Genomic DNA, 27,864 nt, shown 5'->3' on the forward strand with positions numbered 1-27,864 from the left:
TATTGATGCAAAGATCGAAAGAAACATAAAGAAAATTCCTTCGACGCGACTGCACTCGAACCAGTGTCTGTTGCCTCAACGTGGCTACCTATACGTGTCAATAATAATAACAAACTAATGGAGTATTTAACACAATAGATAGAGAATATCGTGGTCTTAAAAACATCATGAAAATATTATAGGAAATGAATGTAATATAAATGAAATTAAATGAATGTTATTTGCTTATTCAAACAAACAAAAAAGTTTGTTTGAAAAAACAAATATACGCGATTTAAATTCGAAAAATAGTTTCATTTCCTATGTGTAACAATCGCGAAAACCTAAGAACTCGAGACATCATGATATTCAATAATCCCGTTAGTTGATATCATAAAACAAATTTTAAAAAATTTAAGACTTATTCAGGAGACAATAATGTGCTAATTCAAAATTATGAACCAAGGCTTTACTAAGCTCAGTCCTCTGGAAATGTTTTTTTCGTTACCCTACTTACTTTGAAGATACTCCAGGCGACAGGATTTGCATTTTAAGCACCGCGGGTAATTATTGGCGCCTTAATTATTTGTCCGGTCACAAAAGATTTATGTGTATGTCACAATTTGATTTGGTTCTCGTTCTGGCGCCGGGTGGGTATGCTGAAATTAAATGTAGAACCCTACGATTTCAAATCTAGCCAAAAGTCAACTGTCACTTTTATAAACATCATATTTGAACACTGTTTCTATAATGTAAGGTGGAATTTAGTGGCAGTAGAGCTCTCCTAATGAAAGAGTTCGTCCAGGACAGTACTGCCACCTTACCTATTTTTGCCGCCAAGCAGTAATGTGAGCATCACTGCGTTCCGGTTTTGAAGGGTAAGGGTGCTGGTGAAATTACAGGCACACGGGACTTGTCAACTTATGTCTCAGGGTGACGGGAGCAGCCTCTCGATCTTTGTGATTTAAAGCTCTGAGTGGCAATGCAACTGTTATGGACAGGCGTGTCGCTTACCACCAGGCGCACGACTTGTTCTTCCCATCACTTACTATCATAAAAAATGTATGAAAAATTCAATAAATAATTTTAATGCACTATACGACACTAGAAGACACCTTACATGATTATGTTTTATACAAACTATGTAAATTTTCACAGAGGTGTCAGAAACCTCTACTCACAGTTTTACTCTATAATGTACCTAATATACTAAGACTAAGTAGTAATGTTAATCAAAGAGCATAACACCTATTTAGCAATTTTTATAATTTTATAAGTTTATCTATATAGACGTCTAAGTACGTTTTATTGTTACAATATAATAAATACAACATAATAGATTCAATAATACACATTTATATACATATACGTCACGCCCTTTACCCATAGGGGTAGGTAAAGACAACATACCACCTTCCACTTGGTACGGTCCTGACACACATCCTTCTCATCAACAATATGAATAACATGACTAACATGAAGAAACTATACTTATTCATCGTCATTGATACTTATCAACTCAGTGTATACTGAACAACAAGTCGTGCGCCTGATGGTAAGCTACACGCCTGTCCATAACAGTTGCAGTGCCACTCAGAGCTTCAAATCGCAAAGATCTGAGGGTCACTGCCACAGTGCGTCACCCTGAGACATAAGTTGACAAGTCCCATGTTCTTGTAATTTCACCAGCACCCTTACCCTTCCAAACCGGAATACAGTAATGCTAACATTACTGCTTGGCGCCAGAAATAGGTAAGGTGGCAGTACTTCACTGGACGCACTCTTTCACAAGGAGCTCTGCTGCTTACAAACCTGCTACTAACTACCTGAAAACTATCTGAGTGCAAAGATGATTTAAGGACTTCCACACGGGCCACCACTGATCGCAACCTGGTGGTGGTTGCTCTTGAGGTTTTATGAAATCAGGGTGATGGGGGGGTTTTCCGTTTCCACAATGCACACCTTGTGATAGTTGAATGGTCACTCGTAGCCTTTGTGCGCAGGACCCTTTTACGGCTTTTGGCGAGCTCGGGGATTTTGGTGGCCATATAAAGAGTGTCGACTGTTTGACCCGACACACGTATGGTGGTGCAACACCTGCTAGAGGATATATCACATTGAGGAGAGTTGGTTTGAGACAGCCGGTGATCAGGCGTACTGTTTCATTAAGCGCTACAACAATCAAAATCATACAATCTATATCTATATATATATAATATATAATCTATATCTGATATCCTAGCATATTAGTGTTCGTATTGAGACGTATGTCCCGTTGCTGGCTCGGGTCTCCTGAAAAGTAAGATTATATTATTATAGCCTATCACGCTGACACAGTTCGGGTTGAGGACTTGACATGTTTTTCCAAGAGTTGTGTCCTTATTCGACTTGCAGGTTTCAATACTATGTTTTTCCTCACCGTTAGCGAGCAATACTATACTTTATATGGTACTAAACTCTCACAAATACGCGTACCTTTGAAAATTAAAGTCATAGGTACGTACAAACGCAAATTCAAGTCACTGTACCGACAACATTTACTCTCAGTTCAAAAATCTCTTCTCGTGGTCTATCTAGAATGAAATTTTATTTTAACTTTTGCTCCCCGCATAGATGTCTGTGCGGCAAAGACGTAGGTAAGTGCTCTGGGTCACCACGGTCTTTCCTGTCAGGCGCCGAGTTTGGTATCTCCCGGCATGCAGCCCTCAACGACATCATCTGCCAGGCCTTAGCCACAGTTAAGTTTTTATTGTACCTTGCCTGTATATTATGAAAATAAAATAGATTACTTTGGTCTATTCACATTATAAATTCATCAGGGAGTTGGGTCATCGGCTTAGAGATAGAGGCTGTGATCCACGCTCTCCATCTTACTTGGTGCAACAAGTATCGTTGGCCATTCAGCGCGGTAATGCTGCCAGTGTCCAATAACAGTCTGGTGAATTGAGTTATTGGTTTTTATGTGACGTACCTGTTGCTGATTTATATTTTTGTGTACCTGACGGTGCCTACGATACGGATACGTAATTAACATATGGAATAAAATAAATTAATATTTAACAATTAACTAAATTAATTACATGTAGGACACTTGTTATTAATTTAGTTTTTAAAATCATTATAGATATATACTAAATATATTATATAACACTAAAATCTATTTACAATCACAATTTACTCCAACACTGTAGACACTTACGTATATTCACACTCGCCCGTGCACTTACATATCTAATAGGTTATTTTTAGATGCACTATTTACACATTAATATGTATTTTATTTCAATGTATAATTTTACGCATAGTCGTTATATTTTTGCTTACAAATAACTTAATTCTTCTCGTTGGCCCTGATTGACTACAAAAGTCAATTCAAAGTCAAAAAAAGTTATAGTAATGTTTATTTGCTTTAATCAATTATGTACAGACTGTATACAAAATAATCAATTATAAAATAAGGGTATGAAAATTTTACATGTATTATTGAGATATTTTCTGTAAAATAACTCCACTAGTATTTATTATGATTACATTTATTTACATAAAAAAACTTTTCGACCCGATGAGACTTCAACCCACGACCATACTGCACCGTAGTACTGTACCAACTGAGCTGCGGTGAAGACGGTTCTAAATTCTCTCACTAGATGTCACTATATGTCAGAATGTCGAAACTCAGTACAAATATCTTTAACACAAACCCTACTAAACAAAAAAATTTTGAAAATTTTAAGAGTAAAAATAACATAACATTGACATTAAAAACACAAATGCACCTATATACTTTTTATTTCATCTAGTTAGTTTATCTATCTATCTACATGTCCGCCATAGGTATTCGAACCGTCAACCCTCCAATTCCGTTCCGCAACCGTTCACTATCTGGGCTACCACTGTTCTAACAAAACTTTTAATTTTAATTAAAAAATATTACAATGATTCTATATCAAATACTCAGAGGCTAATTACACCGTTAAAGACCTGACAAGATTTCTTCGTAATTTAAAAAAAGTACTTTTTGGCATTCACAATACGCTCTAAAAGAATTTAATCCCTAAAACGTAAGTCACGATTGTCAGAGCTTTTAAACAAGAAAAAAAAAAGAAATGCGCTTTCGCATTGCAAACGGCTTTGCAACTTTCAGCACGTGGTCGGGCAAGCGTCAATTTTATTTTTTAATTATGGAACTGCCTAACGAACGCCTCCATGATGCCCTTTCCAAACTATACCAACGCAAGAGCATATTACTAACACAAAATGATCTTTATGTATTTTTACTAAGTTTCAAAATTGAAAAGTAATTTAAAAGATAAGTCCATTCAAAGTTTTAAAAGAAGCAGGGCTCCCCAACCTGTCCACAGCCTTTAAGCTTTAACTTAAGTAATGAGATATGACTTCAGCTCATTATTATTTTCCATGTAATTTGCCCAGAGAAATAAATAAATGCGTTGTAAATTTATAGGGTGAGAGATTTACAGCAAACCAAGTTGTATGAACGTGAACTTTTTGCTTTCGACTTCATTATTTATAATCTGCCTACTGCTCACAAGTTTATGACTTTACTTGAATATAATCCATCTAAGATGTAGAGCACGAACAATGTTTCGACATATATAAATGCTAGCTATGTAGCTATCGTAACCATAAAATATAAATAGATTACTTTAAATGTAAAAATGGTTTAATAACGCCTAGGTATCTGCAAAATTCATAAAGGTTGTAAGGGTTTTATATATATTTTATTGGCCTCCAGCCCCAAAAATGTATTGATTAAAATTCTTTTCACACTTCCTCTTGTGTGGCTAACTTGACTATAATGCCCCAAATAAAACCCACGGGCCTTTTCTCTTTCCATTACAACCACTGTCGCTAAGGAGTTTTTTTTTAATTTGTTTCACGACATATGTACTTCCTTACGTAAGTCAGTTTCAAGTTCAAGCAAGGAGGTTACTTAAGTTCAAAATTAAAACATTCGCTTAAAATGTTGTCTAACCAGAAATTTAATTGCAATTTAGCCACATGCTACTTAAATACTTATTATTAAGAATTTCTTATAATTAATTTTAATTATTTAATTAATAAAAATTTAGCAATTTTTTTTTTACAATCAATCACGACTGTTTGCTTTTTACAACATTTTAGTTCGAGTTGCATTTTCTATGAAAGAATTAAAAAAAAATACCCGCCGTTTGCCAAATCTATAATTATGTTGTGAAGTTGTGAACCATAATTATATTGTATTTGTTTCCTCGCAAATGTGATGAACAACATTGTATATATCACAAGCGGTGAAAGTATACAAAACTCGAGTTATTAAAACCCTCAGCGTTTGGCTTCGGGCTAATACTAATACACCCTCGTTAGTAATTTCTTTTTGCGGTGCCTAATACACAATGTACTATTTCAATTGACGATGACGAATAAAACAAAAATCATGAAAAAGTGTGTACTAATAAATAATTTGTTATTCTCAGTTAGAGAACAGAATCTTTTTTCTTCTTAAGAATAATCTTAAGCATATGGACGTGTGATACTCGAATTACAAATATCTTAACGTTCATTCCTCAGTACTTATTCGCGTTGACGACTGTACATAAATGAAAACTCGTCTCATCACGTTCCAAATTGAAATCCTTCGTTCCCGTGCAAGCGGCCAACATCGTACTTTTCCCTTTGTTTTATTATTACCTGATACCATTACGCCTCGATTATTCGAATTATATTTAATTCATTTCCATCTCGGTAAGGCAAAGTCTATTTACTACAGCTATGATGAAACTAGGAACAGAGCAATCGATCAATTCCCTAATGACTAGTTCCATTGTTATTGCAATCTATGTACTTCGAATTCACTGTGATGTTTAATTTATCAATCATACGAGTAGCCAAAGACCTTTAAATAATGTATACCTACTACATAATGTATTGACAAATCGCCGGTGTTTTATAGAAAGGTCGAAAATGCCATTTCGAACAATTTATCAGGGAAGGAATCAAGGAATTGTAACTTGAACATAATTAAAAGGAATATATTTTAAAATAGGTATATATTTAAAAAAAAAACGTGTTAAACCCTAAAACATGCTCCCATGAAAACTTTTTCGAAATGGCGCTTTCAAACGTTCTACAAAACACCGACGAAATACCTAAGTCGTTATCAATCCATTTTTACGTCCCACTGCTGGGAACAGGTCTCCTCTTAAGCGAAGGTCTAGACCATAATCCACCACGCTCTGGATCAATGTGAACTGAGTACTTCACACATTTTCCGAGGGTTGTGAACCTTCTTCGACGTGTAGGTTTCATCATGATGTTTTCCTTCACCGAAAAGCTAGATAAATAAATAAAAAATGATATTTAAATATTAGACAACATCGCATATGTTGCTCTGATCCCAAAGTAAGTAGCTAAAGCACTTGTGTTATGGAGACCGGAAACAACAACGGTGCTACAAACACCCAGACCCGAGACAATATAGAAAAGTTAGTTTTCTACACTGACCCGACCGGGGATCGAACCCGGGACCTCAGAGATGGCGACACCATGAAAACCGGTGTGCAAGCCACTCGACCACTCTGACTGTGAATGAAACTAAATTAATTGCTTTTTTAATTCTTAGAAATTTTCTCGTCAAAAACTATAAAATTTATTCTTTATTACAGGTATCGATTTTTTCAAAGTGTTCACCGTGAACACGTATACACTTTTACATTCGTCTAAACCACTTGGCAAGTATCGATGACCACTCTTCTTTAGACATCTCAGAAATCTCCGAGTTATAAGCAGCCAGGGTATCTTCTTTTCTTTCAAACCTCTTGCCTTTTAATTTTTCTTTAATTTTTGATTTGGAAAGAGGTAAAAATCATAAGGTACTAGGTCAGGGGAATATGGCGGGTGAGGCAGGATAGATACATTTTTTTTAATGAAAATAATCGAGTGTTCTAGCAAAAGTGTGCGGAGCGGAGTTTTTTTTTTTTTTTTTTTTTAATAAATAACGCACACACTCAACATAGCCCCGCACTAGGGAAACCCTGTGTCGCGGGTGCCATGGACACACATATAGACAACCACAAATTACACCCAAACTCACGAGAGAAATAAATGTAGGCCATACAAACATTTCTCCCGACCCGGGAATCGAACCTGGGACCTCTGCGTGGCAGTCCGGCATGGTAACCGTTCGGCCACGGAGGCAGTTGTCGTGATGCCAGAGGAAGTGCCGGATTCCTGACTTCGGCCGCTTGTCACACCAAGCTGACAACACTTTTGGGGCACAAACTGTTATATACCATTCGAAGTTAACTGTCCTTTGATCCTCTAGCCGACGACATTTCGTTGGCGTCGGCTCATCTTCAAAGCACCATACAGTGGACTGTCGCTTTGTTTAACTGCCTCTGTGGCCGAACGGTTACCATGCCGGACTGCCACGCAGAGGTCCCAGGTTCGATTCCCGGGCCGGGAGAAATAGTTGTATGGCCTACAATTATTTCTCTCATGAGTTTGGGTGTAATTTGTGGTTGTCTATGTGTGTGTCCATGGCACCCGCGACACAGGGTTTCCCTAGTGCGGGGCTATGTTGAGTGTGTGCGTTAGTGTGTGTGCGTTCAGGATCATAGTTATATAACCATGTTTCGTCACCTGGCAGTATATCATATCTCGCCAGCGTCGAATTTATCTATCATAAATTTGCACCAATCCACGCGACGTTCTTTCTGCTCATCGTTAAATTTGTGCGGAACCCATATCGAACATCGCTCATGGAGAGACAGTTGTCCATGAATAATAGTTTGCAATGTTGATGATCCAATGCCCAGTTCTCGCTCAAGTTCTACATATAAAGTTCGTCGGTTTTCGCGAATCACTTTTTCGACAGCTTGAACGTTTTCTTGAGTAACCACGGTTGGCGGCCGACCTTCGCCTCATCTTCAAAGCTTCCGCGTCCTCTTTTAAATTCAGCAAACCAATTGAAAACTGCAGCTCGTGAACAAGCAGTATCACCAAAAGTTGTGCCTAAAAGTTCAAAACATTCTTGCGGATTTAAACCTATTTTGTAGTCATAATAAATCATAACACGAAAATCACGTCGAGAGGCCTCCATTGTTGCGAACAAATTTCCCGCCAGATTGTCTCCGCAAAATGAAAAAAATAATTCGATTTAAGACGTGTTCCATTTTCAAATGTTTTAGCAAGTAACCTGCCTTTACGCACGATATATAACTTGCCAGTATCAAACGAGTGATTAAAGAGTATCTAAGTTCTTAGGGCATGACCCTCGTATCTGTGCATATACTTTTACTTTTATCTAATATCATGCTATTTTTGCTACCATGATATTCATCTAAGGCAAACTACAACAATCCGCAACAAGCACATAAAGAAATTTGTAAGATCTGCGAAACGTAACTTAGTTGGCTGAGCAGTAACCACGTTGAAGCAACAGTCACTGGTTCGAATCAATGGGATCGCAGGAATTTTTCTTTGCGTTTGTTTGATTATTGTATCAATAATAAACACTTAATATTTAGTTAGTGTAATCTTGTGTAATCTTGTATAAAATTTGTGTCCTTTTTAACGCGGTGAGACAAATGGACGTATTTAAACAAAAAGGATCCAATGCCCATCGAGTCACTTTCGAGATAATTATGGCAGTTTGAAATTTAAAAGTGTTTCTCACTGTTGTTTAATTTTCAAAACTTATAATATCATGTAACTCCAGAGATATTTATTTATGTTTATATGTTGGATTTTTCCTGATCTACGAAGTTAGACTTTAGGAACCGTTTCGCACATATACCTAACTCATTTTTTGATAATTTTGTGGATTGGATCCTTTTTGCTTAACTACGTCCAAATAAAACTCCGATGCTAACGAAATTATAATAATATATGCAGTCACAACAATTTCAACCACCGACATAAATTAACCTTTAAGAAAGGGACGGTCCACGGCAATAAATGCGGTTACGCAACGCAACTGTCCGACTGAAGACTTTTATTAGAAACGTGATGAGTGTACTGCGGATACAAATTCAACAACAAACGAAACTTTTGTTGTGGCTTCAGAACGTACAAATAGCAGCCATCTTAATTTCCATACAATTTGGTAACTCCCCGCGTCTCGCCACTCGCCCCGCATCATTTACGGAGCCGCAGTAGAGGTTTCAAGTTAGTTGTAATTGCATAGGTCCTCGAACCGAAATCAGTGACGAGCGAGTGATTGCGGCCGAGTACGTGATCGCGACGACACCTTCCGGCCGGTGTGAAAAATTATTATTTTTTGATAACTTAATGCCCGGCTGTAACGCTGTAATTGCCTGTTTAGCGGTTTGTATTCCGTCGAAAAGATAATTTCTCGGTTTATTCCCACCCTTTGTAACGGCTACACCGATTTCCTGCCGAGCTACGTGAAAATTTAAACCAACTTAATCCCCTATCGAGCTTTTAATGACATTTTCTCGGAATATGAAGCCGCAAGAAAACAACCAACATGCCCTGCAATGGTTAGCCGCAAATCATAGAAAGATTTGCTGCATTGATAAAAATAAACGACGGACGAGATTACGAAATCAATATGAAATTGCATTTCCTAATGTCAATTGTTAGTTACGAAGTGCAATAAAGTTCCAATAATCATAATATGGAATAATTCCTGAGCGATGTGCCTGCTGGGCGCGGTCTGGCTCTTTCTTTCAGCGGGCCGTGTCGTATAGTCGTCTCGGTCATAGCCCGAGGATCGCACGAGGTATGATGAACTCGGTAATGATCCAATCAGAAGTGAAGTGCATCAAGTCTCGCCGCTGTGAGAATGCGGTTGAGGGTGCAAAAACTACGAGCTCGGATTTAAATTAAACTGACCGCTTGCTTTTGTTTTAGAACACATAGGTTATCTGAATTGTTATTTATTTGCGTATTATAAAACACTTTTGGATTTTTTTCTAACACTTTTATGTTCCAAACAAGATACTTATGGATCACCTATCTTTCAATCTACTGATATACCTACATAGATGTACTTTGAGATTCCTCAGTCTACAAGTGTTTCGAGTTAAAACGACATATGGTATTACAACATTATACGATGAGTCTCTACTCCCCCAATTAAGTATTTTAGGATCATAAACCATTTAGCATATTTCGGCGAAATCAGCAATTTTATGCAATGTAACATAATAATTCACACAACAAAATTGCTCCAAAACTGGTAATAGTCTCATTTATTGCCGACAATGCACCAATAGGCACTAAGTGTGTGCTTTTAAAACAATTTTTTGGAATTAAAAAATAAGTAATGGTCTCAAAACACTGGCTGTTACGTTTCTTGGATGGCTTGTAATTATTTTAAATGTCCCGCGTGCCCATGCGCCGGTGCGGGCTGGTTGCGCGAGAGCACCGCTCCGGGCGATCCGCGCGTGATCGAGAATCCATATTGAACTGCCACAAAATTTACTTGGACAATAACATTTTATTTAATTACAAAATTTATACAAAGTCTGTAGTAAATACAATTACTTATGACTACCTAGACAAATTGATGCAGATAACTATTCTGCCATGCTTATCATAAACCACAGTAATCGAATTTTTTTGCGATATTGACATATCGGGATCAGCAAATTTCTATCTCAATTAGTTTCAGTTTTATTGTTAAGCGAAATCAGCGTAATTAAGTTTAAGTAATATATATGTATTTTTTAGAGCTACTCGAGGCGCGTCATAAAACTATTATCATTGGAATGTAGCGAGTTTCTTCAAAAAGGGTCTGAAAAACAGCTTAAGCTGAGACTCTTTCCTTTTTATCTACATTTATTATTATTATTATTATTATGTTTATTTTAATCTCTCGCCTCTCCCAACCTGCCCCCTCTCCCACACACATATTATTATTATTATTATTTTATATATATATATATATATATATATATATATATATATATGTATGTATGTATATAAAATCTATATAAAAAGCTACAAGTTCTTACTCACTGATGGAAATAGAACGCATACTTGTCGACATGCTGGAAAAAAGATATTTATACCGTTGTACGCGGATAGGCTCCAAAGCAAAGAATCAAATATGAGAAGACCTGAATGTGGAAAATGTAAACGAGTGATCAACGGCCTGCAAAAATTATAATACATGGGGGGGATTTAAGTGCATTTTTATGATATGACTCTAGTCAATATGGCCGTCATAGAAGCGTTCGTTGGCGGCAGAAAAAAAATTGGTCAGATCCCGATGGAATGACCCGGTATGTGGGGCTCTATAAGTTTTTGATCATAATTTGAGGTCGACATTTATTTTTTGCCTCTTTTCAATACATATGGCTGCCATACAAACTTTTTTAGCGGCAGATAAAAATTTGCTCTAATTCGATTGAAAATGGACATGTCGGGGTCTCTAGGAGTGTTTAATAATAATTAGCGGTCAAAATTTATTTTTCGTCATTTTTCAATATGGCTGCCATACAAACTTTTTTGGTGGTAGATAATTTTTTTTTCTAATTCCGCCGAGCCCGACCCTACCGTAGGTGGGGTACAGGGCTCGTATGCAACTATAGATGATGTTATTTAAGACTGAATTGTTAGGGCGCGTTCCCACTATGTCATCATGTTTTCTTATCGTTGGACGACTGTCGTGTCTAGCCTGCTCCCATATCACGACTATCTGTCGTCACGACATAGTGGGAACGCGTCCTTATTGCAAATATACATAAATAAAGCTCTTTATTATTATTGTTATTGTTATTGTTGCCGTTGCCTTTGCCGTTGCCGTTGCCGCTGCCGTTGCCGTTGCCGTTGCTGTTGCCGATGCCGTTGCCGTTGCCGTTGCCGTTGCCGTTGCCGTTGTTGTTGTTATTGTTATTGTTACTACCACTACCACTACCGCTACCGCTATCGCTATCACTATCACTATCATTATCATTAATTGACATTCAAAAAAAAAACTTTAGGTGCCGGTATTTTGAAATTTACCAAAACGCAAAGGCATAGTTTATGAGGGCGGAAGTAGGTATTGATAATGTAATGAAATCTTCACCAAATGCTAAGAAATAAATACATTTTGTGTCCTTCAATTATTAAGTTAATTAAATTTTAATTAAGCACGTAATTGCGGGAATCCTCTGGATGCAAGCTGCGCAAGACTGGTCGTTGTAGCGATGCGACTGGTCGTTGTAGCGGTCTTTGGGGCAGGCTTATGTCCAGCAGTGTACATCTTTCGACTGAGAGGATGATGACAAAGTGCGTAATTGAACTTTAATAATTAAACCATAGTGTTAAACTTTTCAAACTTTTGCTATATAGAGTACCTAATCGAGTATGTGAAGCTTAATTTTTTTTTATAATGTTATAAAACGGCTTATAAGACGGCAAGTGACTGGCTGCAAGAGGACAACTCCGACTGCGGCCCTCGAAGCGATGCTGAACCTGCCCCCTCTCCCACTGTTCATCAGACAGGAAGCGGCGACAACGGCAGTGCGTTTAAACAAAGCTGGCCTATGGAAGTACAGAAGGACCCCACATACAGAAATCCTTTACAAGATTGTTAAGGAGGAACCGCTACTGGAGGCGGCTGTGGACAGGATCCCCAAATAATACATTTTCGACAAAAAATACAAGATACCGTTGTTTGAAGATCCCAATGAAGAACTAAACCCCAAAGAGGTTCGCATCTTCACTGACGGGTCCAAAACAAATGTAGGAACAAGTACTGAGGTATTCTCAGAAGATCTCAATATCAGGATTTCAACACCACTTGGTAACCATAACACAGTATTCCAAGCTGAATGTATGGGTATCAAGTTGGCAGCGGAAGCAATCATAGCTAGAAGAGTACAGAACTACTCAATTCGTATACTCTCTAACATCAAGTAACGAAACCAACAAGTCGTACACCTGATGGTAAGCTTCACGCCTGTCCATAACAGTTGCTGTGCCACTCAGAGCTTTAAATCGCAAAGATCTAAGGGGCACTACAAATGCGCATGTCACCCTGAGACATAAGTTGACAAGTCTCATGTGCCTGTAATTTCACCCTTCAAAACCGGAACGCAGTGAGGTAAATGTACCAATCTTTGACACTGTCCCAATGTATGACACTTCTTCATTTTCTTGAAAAAATAAGATAACAAATATTGATATAACTCCAAAACCATGTTAAATGTACTAGTAATGGCATATATGAATTCCGTTTAGAAGCTTTCTTCGATTCACTGAATATTTTTTCAGTATTGCGATAACTTTTGCGAACAGGTGATCCAGAGTTGAAAGCGAGTTGGTGTTCTTCCAAAAATCAAGATTTTCAGTAGTTTAAGTCCATTTATTAGTCGGAATTTTGTTAATTATTGATAAGTGTTTGTTAAAACGATTAGTTAACTGTACAAGCAATCTATTTTGTGTATATGTTATATATTCATTGGTGTATAACGTTTATATTTTATTTTGGAGGCATGTCAAATACTGGTGCAAAATTTCAACGTAGTAATAGTTGACACCCATATCAAGCACTCGCACAACTGAATATTTTTTTAAACTTAATTTCGACCATTTGGTAAGGACGGAGAACATAGATTTGGATTACTTACTGACATTACTGCTTGACGGCAGAAATAGGTAAGGTGGCAGTACTACCCTGGACGAACTCTTTCACAAGGAGCTCTACTGCTACTATAGAGTCACGAGACACTTAAGTCCACTTGCACTAAACTTAAATAAGACTCAAGCCAATGCTTATATTTATAAGACACTCTTAACACAATGTATTAAGTGTGTCTTTTGCATTGCAAGCGTTCGTTTAAGACTTAAAAGTTTAGTGCACATGAACATTAGGATTTAAATTCAACTCTATGCTGTCCAAAGTATCAAGCTCGACGTACACCTGATACTAACGAAGAGCATTTTATCCTTATCATCACACGTACCGTCTGTATATCATACCTATTAGGCAATAATTCGTTATTTTATCAATTTAGACTCGTTTTATTATCTCGCTAATTTCGTTACAGATAACATTCGTTTACCCACCAGTTGCTACACTTCAGTGCTATGTGACATTGTATTTTACGATTAATATTCAGTATTCAATTACCGTATAATTAATTAAATAATCTTCTAATACAGTGAACCCGTTGCTGGTGAACCGGTGGATTTTCCGCTGGCTCTTGTGTTGACAATGTCCTATAATCTATACACGAAAGCGCCGCCCGTTAAGGATAAGGTAAATATTATTGTTAATTACATAATTACCAATACATTCTTGTTAGATACCTCTTCATTGGATAGGAGGATAAAGGAAAACACCTTGAGGCAATATGCACGTAAAGGAAAGCCCGATCCTAAAACAATCTTCTAAGAGATGTGACTAACCAGGGATCATGACATAATTGTATATGCGTAGAAAAGCTTATCTCGAGTAATAGAACATAGACGAGTCGATGCAATATTTGTTAAGGACGGTTTTCTTCCTTTCACGTAATTACCTTACCACATAGAAAGAGATAGGCTCTTTATGGGCTTAATTTAAAATGCATCGAAAATACCAGTTACTTACCAACAATTTATTTCAATAATCTCAGAACAGAATACCTACTAAAAACCGACATCAAAAGTCAGTCATTCTTTAGTTTTCCACCCTTAGGTGAAATATTTTCTTCAAATTTAAATGGGACCAAAACTTATCGCATAACGTATATACAAAAAAAACATAGTCGAATTGAGATCCTCCCCATCCATCCTCCTTTTTTAAGTCGGTTAAAAATAGGTACTCACACGTCTTGTAATAGGTACCCACGTTTCTTTTGCAAACACACAAAATCTCATGAAAAGAAACCGTATATCGATAACAAAATATAGGCCACATCGACCTATTTAACCTATAAGAAGCTTTTGCGTTAGTTGTATATAAGAGTATTGTAGTAGTTTTTTTATCGAGTTTGATCAGAAATCTATCAAAGGTACTCAAGCGCAGCGGTGAGACAGTGAACGGTCGGTCACGGCCAAGGCCAAACCGATTTTTAGCCGAAAACAAGAATAAATCAATAAAAACCCTTTCACCGAGAAAACAGTTCAAAGTAACTTTAAATAGTATTCACAAACTGTCAATACCTTCATTCCAATTCCACATTTCCATCTTGTTTAGTGATCTCTTGAAGTAATAAACGATTTCAAATAAGTGGACTTTATCGGAAGTTACGGTTAGTGAAAGCACAATGATGAATTCTGTTCTGCGAGAGATTGTTGCGCGAGCTTCGGTGGAAGTCAAACATCAAATGGTTAGTACAGCATGATACCTATGAAAACCTGCAACCGTCTAAAAGTACCAAATGGTAACTCATTTAAGTTCATTAGGGAAACAAATTATACCGACAGTATGTAACTAAATAAGTACAATTAGATAAAATATAAATAGTAGTAAATACTTACATAAGCTTAATGTAATTTCTTTGTAAGTGTACTAAAACATTTATTATGATACTCCTTGTTTAAAATCAAAAAAGCAAGTACCTAGGTACATAGGCATCCCATTTCGAAATCTATTGTCTCCCGTGCTCTACATTCTCGATCATGAGAATATACAGCAAAGATAATAGACATTTATAGAGAACGATCAAAATAATCGAACTGGTTTAACGAAAAGAAATTGCATTATATTTAGTACTTACACAAATTTATTTACAGAAAGCGATCTATTGCCACATCTAATTGCAGGTTCATAAATTATTTTAATTTTAAAATGTATTCATGTAGGAATATATAAACAAGGAAATTTTACTGACCTACATTTGTAGCCAACTTCATAAACGAAAGACTTAAGTCAAAGCGCCCTCTAGCGCGCACCGTGTGATAATAATTTGACGTTTAGCGATAAGAGAAATATTGTTTTGAATTTTTTACATTGCTTATTTTCCTATTTTTCAACAATTTTTTACGGTTACCCACGAGACCATGTCACATTTGTTATTCCACATTGGTCCATTAAAGTAAAGAAGACTGTGATATCCAGAAACCTTAAGGTTATGTTGGAGAAACAAAGCCTTTGAATAGGTATTATAATCTTCTCGTTTAAATAATTAAATAGGCTATTAATGTTTACTGTTGTCCTCGTATTTTGTAATTTGGATGTAACACTTACTATACCTGAAGCGGCAAGATTTGGAATTTGTACAAAAATTGACTTTTATTGTTATTATATAAAGGGCTGCCACGATATATGTAAAAGAGATGAAACGATTCGAAAGACAAGACATTTGGAAGATAATTTGACAGAAGACTGTGGATATACTAAAGAAATGGCGAGTAGTTCCAGTTTAGATGGTTTGTACAGACCAAGAAGTGCACTAGCTCGCGCTCTGTATGAAAAGCAAAGAAATGATAGGAGACTTCAAGAATATGATCACAGTGAGGTAAAGTACTACAATTTTTACTTCATTTGAATTAAAATACCATTAAATTATATGTTCGAAAGTCACTGATTCTTATATACTAACCTTCATGTAGTAATAATGATTTAATAAGCATTGAAGTGGTGTAGAATTAGGCGATTGTGATAATAAAAAAGAATTGTTTATTATTATATTCGACGGCCTCCATGGTCGTGTGACTTGCACACCAGTTTACAGGGTGTCGAAGTGATCCCCGGCTGGGTCAATATAGAAAATCGCTTTCTATATTGACTCTTGTCTGGATGTTTGTAGTACTGTCATTGTTGCCATAACACAAATACTTTAGTTACTTTGAGATCAGAGCAACATATGTGATTTTATCTAATATTTATTTATATTTTAGCTTTGTTATCTATACAATTAAACATTTAAGATGGTTTCAATTTGAATTTCACTAAGTAAGAGCATAAAAAAATTGTATGAACACTGGATGTTATCTATACATACTTGTTTCAGAGACCTGATCAGATATTGAAATTTGTAAGCAAATGTTATAATAGGGCTGCGCTTCACAAATATTTATAACTTCGTAAGAATGAGTTCTACTAATATGGTTTAAACACCGTTTTTGTGTTTTTATGACCTAATAACAAAAAATTATTCAGTTTTTAATAACAATTATCTGTTAATTTTATGCTGTAACTAAACTCTACTATAAAGATTTGTTATGGTACAGTTCTAATTGTCAGTTGGCAACCCTGACTGTACAAAGATAAAAAAACCATAATGATTAAACTCTCTCTAAGAATAAAATATTTGAAAGAACTTGAGTAATCATACAGTTAGGATTTTAAAATAAGTTCATTTCGCAAATAATTTATTAATGCACCAAATAATGTTTATTTTAGGCACAAAGTTTATTAAAAAGTAAAATTTTGTTATCCCGCTTGATTTTATTGTCTGCAAGTTAAGTTTTCATGCATCAAAGTTATACTTACCTTGTCTTTGGTAAACATTGAACATAATATATTCTTTTACTGGCAGTTACCATTAAGAAAAAATATACTATAGTGGACCAATTCCCACTTCATGTTTTTAACACACACACTCATATGTCTACCACATGCACTAGGGAAACCCTATATCACAGGGACCACATATTGACAACAAATACACCCAAATTCATGAGAGAAATAAATGTAGGCCATACAAATATTCCTCCCGGCCCAGGAATTGAACACGGAACCCCTGAGTAGTAACAGTTTGGGCATAGAGGTAGTTATGTTTATAATATTTTTCTTCCTTTTACTATAAACAAAATCTTCATTTAATACACTTCAATGCCGATGGTAACTTGTCTATGTATTTATGTATCCAAACAATTTGATACAATAACTCTGGAATAAATACTTATGTGGTATTCATATATATACAAGAGACTGTAAATATAACATTTACGCCATAATTGTACATTTTGATTTGTAACATTCAATATACTCAACAGCCATTTGTAATAATATAGTTTTTGTTATGTATTCAAGCTTGATTCCTTATATAATGGCCATCCATTTTCAAAATGGACTTAAAACTGTAATTGATTAAAATAAGTACTTTATTATGGTGTATGGGAAAATTGCTTTTTTAACAATATTTTTTACTAAATGCATGCATCTGCTACTATTAACAAACATGATTTACTATTTTGTGCAATGGCCACTGTTATCAGTGACAGTACAACTTATTGTGCATGAAATTAATTTGTAAATGTGGCATCATTAAACATAAAATGGCATTGTTTAACTGCCTCCATGGCAGAACAGTTACCATGCATGTAAGTTATGGTTGTCTATATGTGTGTCCATGGCACCCGCGACACAGGTTTTCTCTAGTGCGGGGCTACGTTGAATGTGTGCGTTTTTTATTGTTATTATTATTGATTAAATAAATCACTATTCAAATTATATTTCTAGTAAATTACAGATGATTGATTAAATACTGGCAAGATCAACTGTATGCTAATACAATCACGAGGGAAGTTTCTTCTAGCTTTAATACTTGCCACTGTCGTGGTTTCAGACTATGTTTGCATGTGTTGTTTTACGCACGTTATAATTATTCGCTAATTGTTGTATTTCTACAGTATTTGTGTCTCACAAAATTTTAATGAATTAAATACTCATTTGACATTTCATTCAGAAAAATAATAAATGTTTACCATTATAGTTATCATCAGCCAATTAAGATAATTAAAAAAAATAACTTGCATTTCGCAATTACATAACAACTGCTCCGAACCTGAGAGCTTGTTCCTATTTAAACGTCGTGTTTTTTATCTCTTCAAAGATTGTTACGTTTAAGTGTAATGTTTCTCTGAATTCTTAAGTCCTTTATAATTAACTTATAAATTAAACTATAATAGTGTTGTTAAATTGGAGAATATAAGTGTACCCGAAGTTCATTATTGACAAATTATTTTCTTGATAATTTGGTAATATACTACAATAATTAGTTATAATTTATTCCGCTCTGGTTTTGTTCATTGTTTCGTGATGCCTTTATAATTATAATTTTCAATAGCGATACACCTTTAAACATGTGTATATATGCGAGTATACATGCGAGTCTTTGTTCACCATATCTGTATTTACTTACCTTATTTCAAGTTTGTATTATATAAATGAAATGTAATTTTCCTTAAAAGGATAGGATGCGTTGCTTGTTCATAGTGTTGTTACAATTTGACTAAAATTGAGCCTCGCCAAATCAAACTTCCCGACTATAACGATGGCACGTTTGTCGGGTACGCCGCGCCGTTTGATTGCTGGATCCAATTTTCCTTCCCGGGACAATTCCCTCAATAGGTAGCTCACCTACCGTCGTCGTCTAGAGCTCGCGGGGGTATTTCATCCAAGGCGCGCACGCAATCGCAGGCTCACGTGTGCCTCCGTAACGAGGATATATTTGCGTATGAAGAACACGAAATACCTCTGAATTGTGGAGGGAATAAGACATTCAACCCCTCCTCCCCCAGCCACCCGCGGCCCCTCGCGACCCTTTTAACTTTCATCTCTGTCGAGTGCTCGGTCCACATACTTTTGTTCTATTTGATCAATGTTATTAAAATGTCGCGGGCTCGCAAGATTACAAACATCTGACTATCGTATAGGCAGTTATCGGAAGTAGGACATTGAATTTCAGTGCGTCAGAATTCAAGTTTCTCTTTCAAGAGTGAATCATATGGAATATTAGTTTCTTAGTAAGTCAAAGCGACTGTATTGTTTATCAGCAACCAAAAAGTGAACTTGCAGACTTATAATGAGCCAAAAAACCGCGTGACATTGCATCTTTGACAATTTTATCGTAAATTACAGAGTTAACTAACAATCGTAAGAGCAATGCTGGACGCGCCGGTATGGGTACCTTCTATATCATACGAACGTGTCTAACTTTGCCTACATTGCCACTTTTCGTCAGGCAAGGTTGTGAACAAACGCTGACTTAATAATATTAAATTTAAATCGCGTTATAAGTATCTGTATGTCTAAAAGTGCTAAAAATCTATTTTTTATGTTACAAACACTCGATTGCGATACAGTAAGGAACGCGTGCGTATCTCAAAGCGTCTCACGATCGTCGCCAGTAGCCGTAATCACTGCTATCCATTCTGTTAAAACCACTCGGGGATAAATTAGTTAAGTAGACGCTTCCGTTAATCGTCAGTCGCGCGGACCCGGTCGCTTGCTCTAAATGGATTAATTTATACTTATAAACGAGGACGTTTTCGGTGTCGTACGAGGATGGGGTGATTGTGTTGTGATTGCTTGCGCTTCCTATGGAGGCATCCTTTAATAAACGCTTTGGCCTCGCCTTGGACACTGTCGTCATAATAATCGTCGCTTCACATCGATTACACGAATTAAATACAACGGTAACCCTTATAAGTCATGCAGGGCGGCTTATGTCTTAAGTGGATTTGGGTAATCGATTGCTAGCAGAATCTCCTCTAATCCTAAAAAGTTCTTGATCCATTTTATTTGGATAAGTATGTTAGACTTATCTGAAACTACTCTGAAAAATGAAACTTGACTTCTCAAAGGGCGACGTTGTACGCCGATGATGCCGATACCGACCTAAGACTGTCCACACAGAGACACCTGAGTCGCGTTGCGCGCATCGCTCACTGCAATCTGTACATTATTTCTCCATTGTTCGCGTAACGAGCCCCTCGCCCCCCTTACTGACTCCCCGCACCCCACCCCCCTGCCTCCTGGTTCCCATACCCCGCCCGGGGCGGCGGGACCTCGCTCGCGCCTTTCTTTTATCATTCCTCTCTTTATTTCCGAATGCAAATAATCCTCCACACGTGTGAGAACCGAAACCATTGTTCTCGCCTACCTCCCCCTCCCCCGCCAGGGACCTTGGTGACGCAATCTTTTTCTCCAGCATTTAGGCAAATGTATCCTGAGCTCTTATTATGTGCTTTAATACTTTGTAGTAACGGCATGTACAAATATAATAATAATTTAATGTACAGACATAAGTAACGCTTTGTTAAGGACAACCCACATTTATCATAGTACACTTCCTTTGATCGTTAAAACTTCTTTCAGTGACTAGTTTAATAATTTAAATGTAATAATAAAAGTATTTTTCTATGTAACAGATTGTTCTCCATAAGACGAGCAATTCTCTCTTCCAATACATCAAATAATCTCAACAAATAATGCATTCGTTGCATAAGATCGATGCAACATGCAATTTTACTGAGCTCTAAGACTAGTAGCGTTGGAGACACTGATAGAGCACACAACTTGTATTCCCCTTAGTAATGAAACTAACAGATCTTTCTCTGTTTCAATATTCTAATAGTAAAGGAGTTTTGGAATTCCTTAGAAAACTATTTGCAAACGAAATATTTCTCTTACAAAAGCTATTCTACCACCATAGCACCTACAACATCGTTGGACTAAGTCACCAAAAAAAAAGTTTCTCCTTTTTTGGAGAGACTGAGGCCAACGATTCGAAAACTATTTGCAAACTAAATAATTCTCTTACAATTGCTATTCTACCACCATAGGACACATAACATCATTGGCCTAAGTCTCCATAAAAGTTTCACCTTTTTTGGAGAGACTTAGGCCAACGATTCGAAAAATATTTGCGTACTAAATAATTACCTTACAAAAGCTATTCTACTACCATAGGACCTATAACGTCGTTAGCCTAAGCTTCTCCAAAAAAGGTGAAACCGTTCAGAGTACACAAATATTGAAAGAAATGATTGGCGATGTGTTAAAGTGAAGAGGGCAATGTGGCGACCCCGGTAGTAGCGACAACCGCCCTAGTTGCCGCGAGTGGAGGACAAACAGCTCGTTAGGCCTCCGGCGGAAGGGTGGAGCGCCGCGATTCCCAAGAAAAACGCTAAGTGGGAAATCAATACGTATTAGGCGCGATATCGGACCGGCCGCCCGTCACACCATGATGGATGACGCCCGAACCTTCCTGTCTCTAATAATGACAATATACAAATTGACGTCCGTACAACATTTGCGATTCAACGTGGATCCAACTTAAAACCTTACTAGAGGAAATATATCTTTTTGAATTTTTATAATACCTACTTAACTTATTGATACTGCGACAGTAAATATATACAACAAATAAATACAACAGAAACATTAATTTAACAAAAGTTGAGCAAAGGTGGACTTCTCTTTAAAAGAGATCTCTTCCAGCCAACCCAAAGCAGTAAGAGCAAAGGCGAGCTTCAGCGTGCAAGAGAGAATGAGAGAGAAATATAGGAGCAATGTAGCAGTTTGGGGAAGACCTTTGCCCAGCAATGGGACGTAATAGGTTAATAAAAAAATAAAGTACATAAATTAAAAAAAAAAATAAGTAGCTGTAACAAAGAACATGCGATGCGGACGCGGGAGGAGTTATTATTGTCTTCCATAAACTGTAGTAGATTGGAAGCAATATCTCTCGAAAGTTTTCCTTCATCCAGTTGGGAAACGCGGTAACGCACTATCGCCACTCATATTATGTAAACAAACAGAAAAAACTGATGGGTCGCTTTCAATTTTGGTAATAGAAATCTCAATTACGGATATGTTTTTTGCGTGGCTCATCTATCATGCGGCGCTCTGGATGGTGGCTCTCGTGCAACTCAATCGTCGCGTCGAATAATAGCGTCGCCATGACGTCTCTCAAGGAGTCGATATTGGAGTGGATCGACGGGCGGGAGTCACCGCGTCTACATATTGAAAGCTATTCGGAATTTGCAAATAAATACATGCACGCGAACGCGGCTCAGACTCGCTCCGCAGCGCCACCTCGAGCATCGCTGGTAGCTCTATAAAATTGAAATCCCATTTACCGACTGCGGCGTACTACGATGGTCTTTGCTGTTGATGTTGAAATGTTTGAAAAACCTTTATTAGCTGTAAATTCACAATAATTATCTTGTAAAATCTCCACACCGCTTCCTACTGGAACATATCGATGTGAACTGAAGGAAAAAATTGTTTGTGTCATTTGTGTAGCATCTGGTTTGTTAAGTAAAAATACGTAGTTTTTAAATATTTTTATTACACATGTATGTATGTACACTACGTATTTTTATTTAATAAACCAAATACTATAAATTATTTCATCCTATAAAGGATTTCATCCTATAAAGTTGTCACAACGGATACAGTACCTACCGGTTGCCAGTTCACAATCGATATGATAATATCCTAGAATCTTATTCCATGCATTTATTTTATTCTCACATTTTTGGAAAGTAAAAACTGCAAGTATGTGCTTAAGTAATTCCCTTCTCTTAAGGCTTATTTTCGGAATCTCATTAATTCCTAATAACAATTCATTCTGCTCTCATTTCCATTTATCACATGGCGAGTACAAATTGCGACTTTTCATGCTAAAGGTTTTTGGGTATACTTATAAATCTAATACAATATGTCAGATAGCGTAACGCGGAAAGGTTACATACAAAAGCCATTTGCGTCGCATTCACCTGGGACTTACGTGTAGTTACACTACTACTAGACTACTTATAGACGTTGCAAGCTGTATGTTATTTACACTGACATTACATGTGGCTTTTGATACCTTGTCCTCGGAGTGTTTGTAGTGCGAATGATTATAATATTATGTATATTCACATGCTTTATAAATGAGTTTGTGAAAAAATCAGGCCATGGGTTAAAGTATTCATCGACGTGAGGCTGCCTGGTTAGTTCGCTGACTTTTAAAGTTTCAGAACAACTCGAGCTGAAGTTGCCGGGAGGTTTTAATTCGAACTACTTCCTCGTGTACAGACCTACATGAGATTATGTCGGGGGTAGTTGAAAGCAAGGAGTGAGGGTTGTATTTATGTCACCTCGGGGACGCTAGCGTTCGCCCCTCCCCAATTATACCGCAGTAAAAGTCATAAAAAGACACCCGAAGTTTTTACACGAACCAAGAAGAGGCTCACGCGAAATTAAGAGGGGCGGCGAAATGTGAGATGAGCATGAATTTTTTATAAGCCCAGATGATGGTGCTTCGTTTATGATGTCTTACGGCGGATAATGCTCGCTGTGCACGCGCGCTTTGTTTGCTCGTGTGAATCATTGATGACGCGGCGTTATTGCCGCCACAAGCCACCTCAAATAATTAATTACCTCTCCGACTAGCCCGTATCGGCAGCCGGCAACAGCCGCAATCCCAAGCAACCGATTTACAATTCACATATCGAATTTTATCGCTCATTGACCTCCATCTTTTCCCGTGTCATAAAATATTTATAATTAGGCCATTAATACGGGCCTTGCGATTACTTTTTTGTGTTTTGTTGGACGTTTCGACCACAGGTTATATTGGACGTGGTCGTAAAATACAGACAGCTCCATAATTCTTCCCGCGTGTAAAAAGTGGTCGATGTGACCGATACTTTGTATGGAACTTGGATATCATGTTCGTAATAACTCTGATTACCGTGAACATAGTACATGTCATCTGACACTATTGCAAAACTGTATTCTAAAGATACTTTCATATAAAACCACTTCGCCCCGTTTATTCAAATCGCCGGTCGTTTAATTGAAACCCCCTTTTATAGTCACTTAGTTTATTGAGTCTCGTTTGTAAGTTTTCACGACTTTGAAACGAAAATAACGTATTGTTTATGATTAAGGAGTCCCAGTCGCACATGAGTTATACATTAAACTCAGACGCACTTTTTCAATGTGGTCACCATAAATAACACTTTTATTTAATGCGATTTATGTTCACGAAAGCAGGTCGAAAACGACCTGAGAACTGGTTAACGCAAACAACGATTTTCGTTTTGTTCACGCTTGTATGAAACAATACATTCTCACGTTTAATTTCTTTCGGGCTTCAATTGATTCTTTTACGAGTGTGTTTATTGAGCTCACTCGAAATACGAAAATTGCAATTGTAATTCTCGCTATCGCAAGGTCCTTAAAGCTCGGTTGCTGGGCTCCTTGATATTACCAAATTTTATCGATTTCGAATTAAAAATTCATATCCTAAAAGTACAATCTGTTCTCATTAAGCATTATATTCAGCAAATTATTATTATGTCGTAGCATTCATTAATATATCGAACATAATCCAGTGAATAACAACGATGTAAACTTTTTCCGCATGTAATAAAACTAGTGTAGTCCTCGCATAATGTGTACGATGCACCCGCCTCGTCCGAGATAGTACTTGAATTGGCACTTCAATGTATAATTCATATTTAGAAATCACTTATATTAACGAGTTGCGTACCGCTGCAATCGCACTCCGCTTTGTGTATATGAAAAGACTGGAATTAAAAATTATAACCAGAAATATATATTTGGAAATGTTCTTTTTAAGTTGAATGTTTTGGTACCAATGTACATAGCTCTACATTAATGGGCATAATTAAATTAATGCATCATTTGCAAAGACGTTATTAAAACTGCCTTAAACAATGAGCCGCAAGTCTTGACAAAGTCGTAAAGTTAAAGGAAACCTGAGGTGTGAAGGTAGATGCGGGAGTATAGGAAGCATGTCGCGTTAAAAGTAGTAGCCTTGTACTGGCGTGGCCCAGAGCGCGGCGATGCGTGCGTGCGTGCCTAGCCGGCCTCCGGTCGCAGCTAATATGATTATGACAGCGCTACGTGCCAACCCAGCACCGGGAATCCTCGCACAAATATTCATTAATCTTTCACGGTCCGACGTCCGCCGCGATGGAGATTTAATCAGATTAAGGATCATCTTTTTTGCGGGAAAAGTCATGCCCTTTTGTTGCTAGTCGGCCGTCGCTCGCACTTTTGTGCTGAATTTATGACGGGAGATGTTTGCTCTGAATGTAAATTTTGTTATGAAGAAAATTCATTTTCCTTTAATGTTTTTATTTTACGTCACCGTATCTATGCGTTTCTTGAGAAGAGAGTGGTACTGGATTAGGTATGCGTTTTGAACAATGAGCGTAATGCATGCGTGTTTCTATAAGTCGACGGCGCCACGGTGACTGCTGGTGTGAGCTTGGCGCGGCCGCGGCGGGCGCACAGCGCCGGCGACGAACAAAACCTCGCCTCGCCACGCAGTCTACTCCAGACGCATGTTGCCGTCCCGATGCGCTTTTATGACCGATATTTTTCACCCAACCCTTTTATACTCATTATTACCTACTGTTCAAAACATAAAATACTTCTAATATCGTTTCTTTCTTATTCTATTGGTTTGTGAGTATAATATTCACGTATAAAGGAGTATTTTCTTTACTAAATTGCAAAACTAAGTTGTTAATGACAATATTGTAAGTTTTTTATTTCAATATAAATCCCATAAATAGCATTCGATGGACGGACTACGCAAAAATGTTAACACTTAAATGGCCGCGGCGAGCAGCCCGTTTGATTCGTAGATAGGGCGCGGAAGGCCGAATAAAAAGTAGAATTAAGCGCGGCGAAACGCGCGTAAAATTATTTTACCATTGTATGCAAATCAACGCAGCCGTGATTATTTTATTTCCTAAGAGCTTCGGAGTATAAATCTCGATTTAAAAGCAAACCCGTCTGCAGGACGTCTCTGTTGATAAGTGTAAGAAATATAATTTTTTTTTAAATTCAGTATAAGTCATTCTCATGACAGTTGTAACGCAATGGAAAATAAATATTATGGAATTTTTTACGAAACCATTAAAAAAAATATCTCTCTGGTGAATGGAAATTCATGAAGCAGCTAGATAACAAACAATACCTAAAATAGCTTCAAACTCTTCCCTATATTGAAAATAGATGAGCAATAATTTCTGCATAGCCTAAATCAAAAAGGTGCAGACATAACATTCCTGACATCGGTGCCGAGTGAAGCTGGCGGCCATCTTGGATATAAACGCATAACTCATTTATTAAAAGGAATCGCGCTGGTCTCCGCGGTACGCGGTGTCTAATGAAAGTTGGCGCTGCAAAAACGTAGTCTCGACGGGAATGTGTCGCCGGCGCGTTCTGGGACGTGGACAGGCTATAAAAATACCGGTGTACGACCGACGGGCCACCGCTCGTCCCGCGCACCCCGTCCCATTTCTTTTTCAATCAATTCAATCAACGGCTGCCATTCGATTGCCCTTAGACGCCAGAAATCAAGAATCGTAACAGTCTAAGCAAAATAAACACAATAGGTATGTCAACTGTTCATTAGTAACAACATAGTCTACGTTTTATTTTTACTCTTATTTTTTTTGTAAGGAAAATGGCAAATAAGGAAGCTATCATTTTATTTATTTGTCGCAATGAGTTACAGTAGTAGGTTTTAATTCAAATAAAGTACGAATATTTAATATAATACAAAAAAAACATACAATCTCCACTTTCGGGCCTCACATGCCCGAAAGTGGAGATTGTAGATATCAAGGCTGTATGTAAAATGTCGTATTCTAAGTAATAAGCCAGATTGTTTTAATAGACCTATTATATTAGGTACGAGGAACAAATCATAAGATATTGTAGGTAGCAAATTGCAAAAATAATACCTACCCTAGATTTGACAATCGCTGCACGAATGTTTGAAACTGAAAACGTAAACTAAGTATTCAATAAATAAAACAGTCAGTACAGGTTCAGTACAATAATTTCTCCTCACAAGATTTTACGGCAGCGTATTCTAAAGCGGTTGCTTTTTGCCGCACCTGTTAATTTTACTGGACAATGGACTGAGCGATCGGCGAGCGCATCTGAACAATCGACGTGGCGTGAGCCCGCTTAATTGCCTCCATTGCCACTGAATAATTTCGATTCCAATAGTACGGTGCACCGGCGCATTATATAAACGGTCACTTATTTGAACCGTTCCCTATTGGTAAACAACTCTATCGATATCATTTATACATCCTTTAAATTAAAATCGTCACATTGTTGTTCGATAATGGGTTTGGATTGAATAAAAGTAGGATCGAGTCGCTTTACAGAACTGACCTATAGTTAACCTGGAGTTAATTTAACAATCGCCCGCTTGGGTGGTA

General features: G+C 37.2%; 1 protein-coding gene and 1 long non-coding RNA gene across 3 annotated transcripts in view; one reads left to right on the forward strand and one right to left on the reverse strand.

Annotated features, from left to right (window-relative positions):
• Positions 1-605: 605 nt before the first annotated feature.
• Positions 606-27,864, reverse strand: part of LOC113227957 — a 48,739-nt gene continuing 21,480 nt past the window's right edge. Inside the window, exons 2-3 of the long non-coding RNA XR_003310246.1 lie at positions 1,806-2,079; positions 606-638 (exon numbers count right to left, since the gene is read on the reverse strand). This is a non-coding gene — a long non-coding RNA (uncharacterized LOC113227957). The remainder of the gene's footprint in view (positions 639-1,805; positions 2,080-27,864) is intronic.
• The window catches only part of LOC113227956 (methyltransferase-like protein 9), a 54,490-nt gene continuing 42,540 nt past the window's right edge, over positions 15,915-27,864 (forward strand). The window contains exons 1-2 of one of the 2 annotated variants that reach the window (XM_026461072.1): positions 15,946-16,020; positions 16,173-16,379. In XM_026461072.1, the coding sequence (XP_026316857.1) occupies positions 16,266-16,379 (114 nt within the window). In that variant the 5' untranslated portion in view covers positions 15,946-16,020; positions 16,173-16,265. Of the gene's footprint in view, positions 16,380-27,864 lie in introns of both variants that reach the window. The other variant, XM_026461071.1, reaches the window with a different exon arrangement.

The sequence above is a fragment of the Hyposmocoma kahamanoa genome, unplaced genomic scaffold, assembly GCF_003589595.1.
Source record: "Hyposmocoma kahamanoa isolate Upper Pololo Valley unplaced genomic scaffold, ASM358959v1 220, whole genome shotgun sequence".
NCBI lineage: Eukaryota > Metazoa > Arthropoda > Insecta > Lepidoptera > Cosmopterigidae > Hyposmocoma > Hyposmocoma kahamanoa.